General features: G+C 50.0%; 1 protein-coding gene across 1 annotated transcript in view; it reads right to left on the bottom strand.

Annotated features, from left to right (window-relative positions):
- LOC145656083 (dynein axonemal heavy chain 11-like) overlaps nucleotides 1-2500 on the bottom strand; it is a gene marked incomplete at its 3' end in the record, with an annotated part of 12315 nt that overhangs the window by 2373 nt on the left and 7442 nt on the right. Inside the window, exons 14-18 of the mRNA XM_081709503.1 lie at nucleotides 1466-1588; nucleotides 1027-1231; nucleotides 737-901; nucleotides 292-432; nucleotides 1-112 (exon numbers count right to left, since the gene is read on the bottom strand). The exon at nucleotides 1-112 is cut by the window's left edge and continues 59 nt beyond it. Of these exons, the coding sequence (XP_081565629.1) occupies nucleotides 1-112; nucleotides 292-432; nucleotides 737-901; nucleotides 1027-1231; nucleotides 1466-1588 (746 nt within the window). The remainder of the gene's footprint in view (nucleotides 113-291; nucleotides 433-736; nucleotides 902-1026; nucleotides 1232-1465; nucleotides 1589-2500) is intronic.

Raw genomic sequence — 2500 nt, forward strand, 5'->3', positions numbered from 1 at the left:
TAAAGTTGAAGGTGGAGAAGGTGATGGAGTCGATGAGTGTGTTCACTCGGCTCTTGACATCTACACACACCTCTGCACTCTGCACCGCTTTACGGAAAACCACGTTAAACGCCTGCAGGAAAGCACCAGAATGCACACACACGCAATACACACATTTTTACGGTACTGTAAAAAGATAAGCTACACTCCTTAATTGAAAGATACACCCTCCACACACACACACACACACACACACACACACACACACACACACACACACACACACACACACACACACACGCACACACAGACCTTCAAGGAGAACTGATACATGGGGTTGATCTTGTTGAGGTCATTGATGATGAAGTATAGGAGTGACGCCCTCACTGCTACAGGCCGATAGTGCTCACGTGCCTCGTTTATCTTCACCTCATTGACCTTCGCCTCCAACACCTGCGTGCAGACACACACACACGCACGCACGCACGCACACGCACACAACGGAGAGCCATCAAGCACTGCTTGCGCAGCAGAGAGTTAAAGAGAGAACACTCTTGTAGCAGACTGCGACATAAACTGTACAAGCAGTTCCAGATAGCAGGAACAAGGGTGAACCAAGGCTGGAGGTGCAGCTGCACACGAGACACTGCTGCCCCCTGCTGGCAGCGGAACCTCACAGCAAGCCATCGCTTCATGACCACCGCGTGCTAAGCCGGCTGAACTCGATTACGCAAGGCGATCGGTTGCTGGCCGGCACCTTCATCTCGATCTCGGCGGCCGTGTGCTTGGTGGTCTCCAGGTTCTCCACAAGCAGGTTGTCCCCCAGGAAGTTGCTCTCAGCGGCGGAGAGACGCGTCAGCAGGTTGTCTTCCAGGTGCTTCAGCTCGATCTTAAACATGTTCTGCTGCTTAGTTAATTCTGACTAGAAACACACACACACACACACACACGATTAGAATTAGAATTGTCCCGGAATTGACTGCAATGTTCTAGTACCTTTTCTAGCACCATGAAAATACACACACACACACACACACACACACACACCTTGAGAAACTCGAGGTCAGGCCTCTCCAGGTTGACCACCTCTGCCAGCAGCTGGTCCTCCAGGCCATCCCTGGTGACAGTGAAGTTGATGAGGGTAGTCTGAGCCTGGATCTCCGGCTTGTAGTGCGGGTTGGCCAGCTTAGTGTGCAGGATGAGCCGGAAGGCCGGATGCAACACACACTCCTTATCCCCGACCTTCACACACCTGAACAGTGTGAAGTGAAATGTGTGTGTGCGCGTGTGTATGCGCTTAATAGCATTCAGTAAAGTGCTGTGGTATTGGGCGATGTGTAATGTTGCCTTGTGCTGTGTGTGAATGTGTGACTGAATTCTGTGACTGAATTGCTGTGTGTTTATGTATGCATGCGTGCGCGTGTGTGTGTGAGTGTGTGTGTGTGTGTGTGTGTGTGTGTGTGTGTGTGTGTGTGTAATCCCTAACCTGCCCTTTTTAATGGTGTGGCGACCCAGCAGTGGATTGATTACTGGATCAATAGTCTCTTCCAGGTTCTCAATCAATACGAGTTCTCCAGTTACTACTGCCTGCTCAATCACATCGACATATCTTCATATGCACACACATGCACACACACACACGCACACATACACAATACATCCATGCACAGGCAGACACACATATAAACTTTGTATGTAAAAACCTGCTTTTCACCAATCAGCCACAACATTAAAACCAGTGACAGATGAAGGGAATAACACTGAGTTTCTCGTTACAGTGGCACTTGTCGAGGGCTGGGATATGTTAGGCAGCAAGAGCACAAACAGTTCTGGAAGTTGATGTGTTGGAAGCCGGGAAAATGGACAAGTGTAAAGATCTGACAGGGACCAAACTGTGATGGCCAGACGACTGGGTCAGAGCATCTCCAAAACTCCAGGTCTGATGAGGTGTTCCCAGTATGCAGTGGTTAGTACTTAGCAAAAGTAGCCCAAAGATGAACAACCAGTGAATTATTGACAGGGTCATAGGTCAAGGCTCACTGATATGTGTGGGGAGCGAGGGTTGTACTACTGTAGCACAAATGGCTGAAAAGGTTTGTGCTGACTATGACAGAAAGTGTCAGAACACGACGAGCATCATGGCGAGCTGTGTATGGAGCTGTGAAGCAGCAGACCAATCACAGTGTCCCTGCTGAGCGCTGTCCACCGCTAAAAATGCCTACCACGAGAACATGACCTTTGGAACTGGACCACAGAGCAATGGATGAAGGTGGCCTGGTCATGTTTTCTTTTAAGCCGCGTGGACGGCTGGGTGTGGACGCGCATCACTTACCTGAGGAAGAGATGGTACCAGGATGCACTATGGGAAAACTGTGGAGGCAGTGTTATGCTCTGAGAAACCTGGCATTCATGGAGACGTTACTTGGACATGCACCACCTACGTAAACACTGTTGCAGGCCAAGTGCCCCCTTCCATGGTAACGTTCTTCCCTGACGGCAGTAGCCTCTTTCAGCAGGTGAA

The sequence above is a fragment of the Electrophorus electricus genome, unplaced genomic scaffold (assembly GCF_041902795.1).
Source record: "Electrophorus electricus isolate QZ-2024a unplaced genomic scaffold, ASM4190279v1 Scaffold459, whole genome shotgun sequence".
In the NCBI taxonomy this organism is placed as follows: domain Eukaryota; kingdom Metazoa; phylum Chordata; class Actinopteri; order Gymnotiformes; family Gymnotidae; genus Electrophorus; species Electrophorus electricus.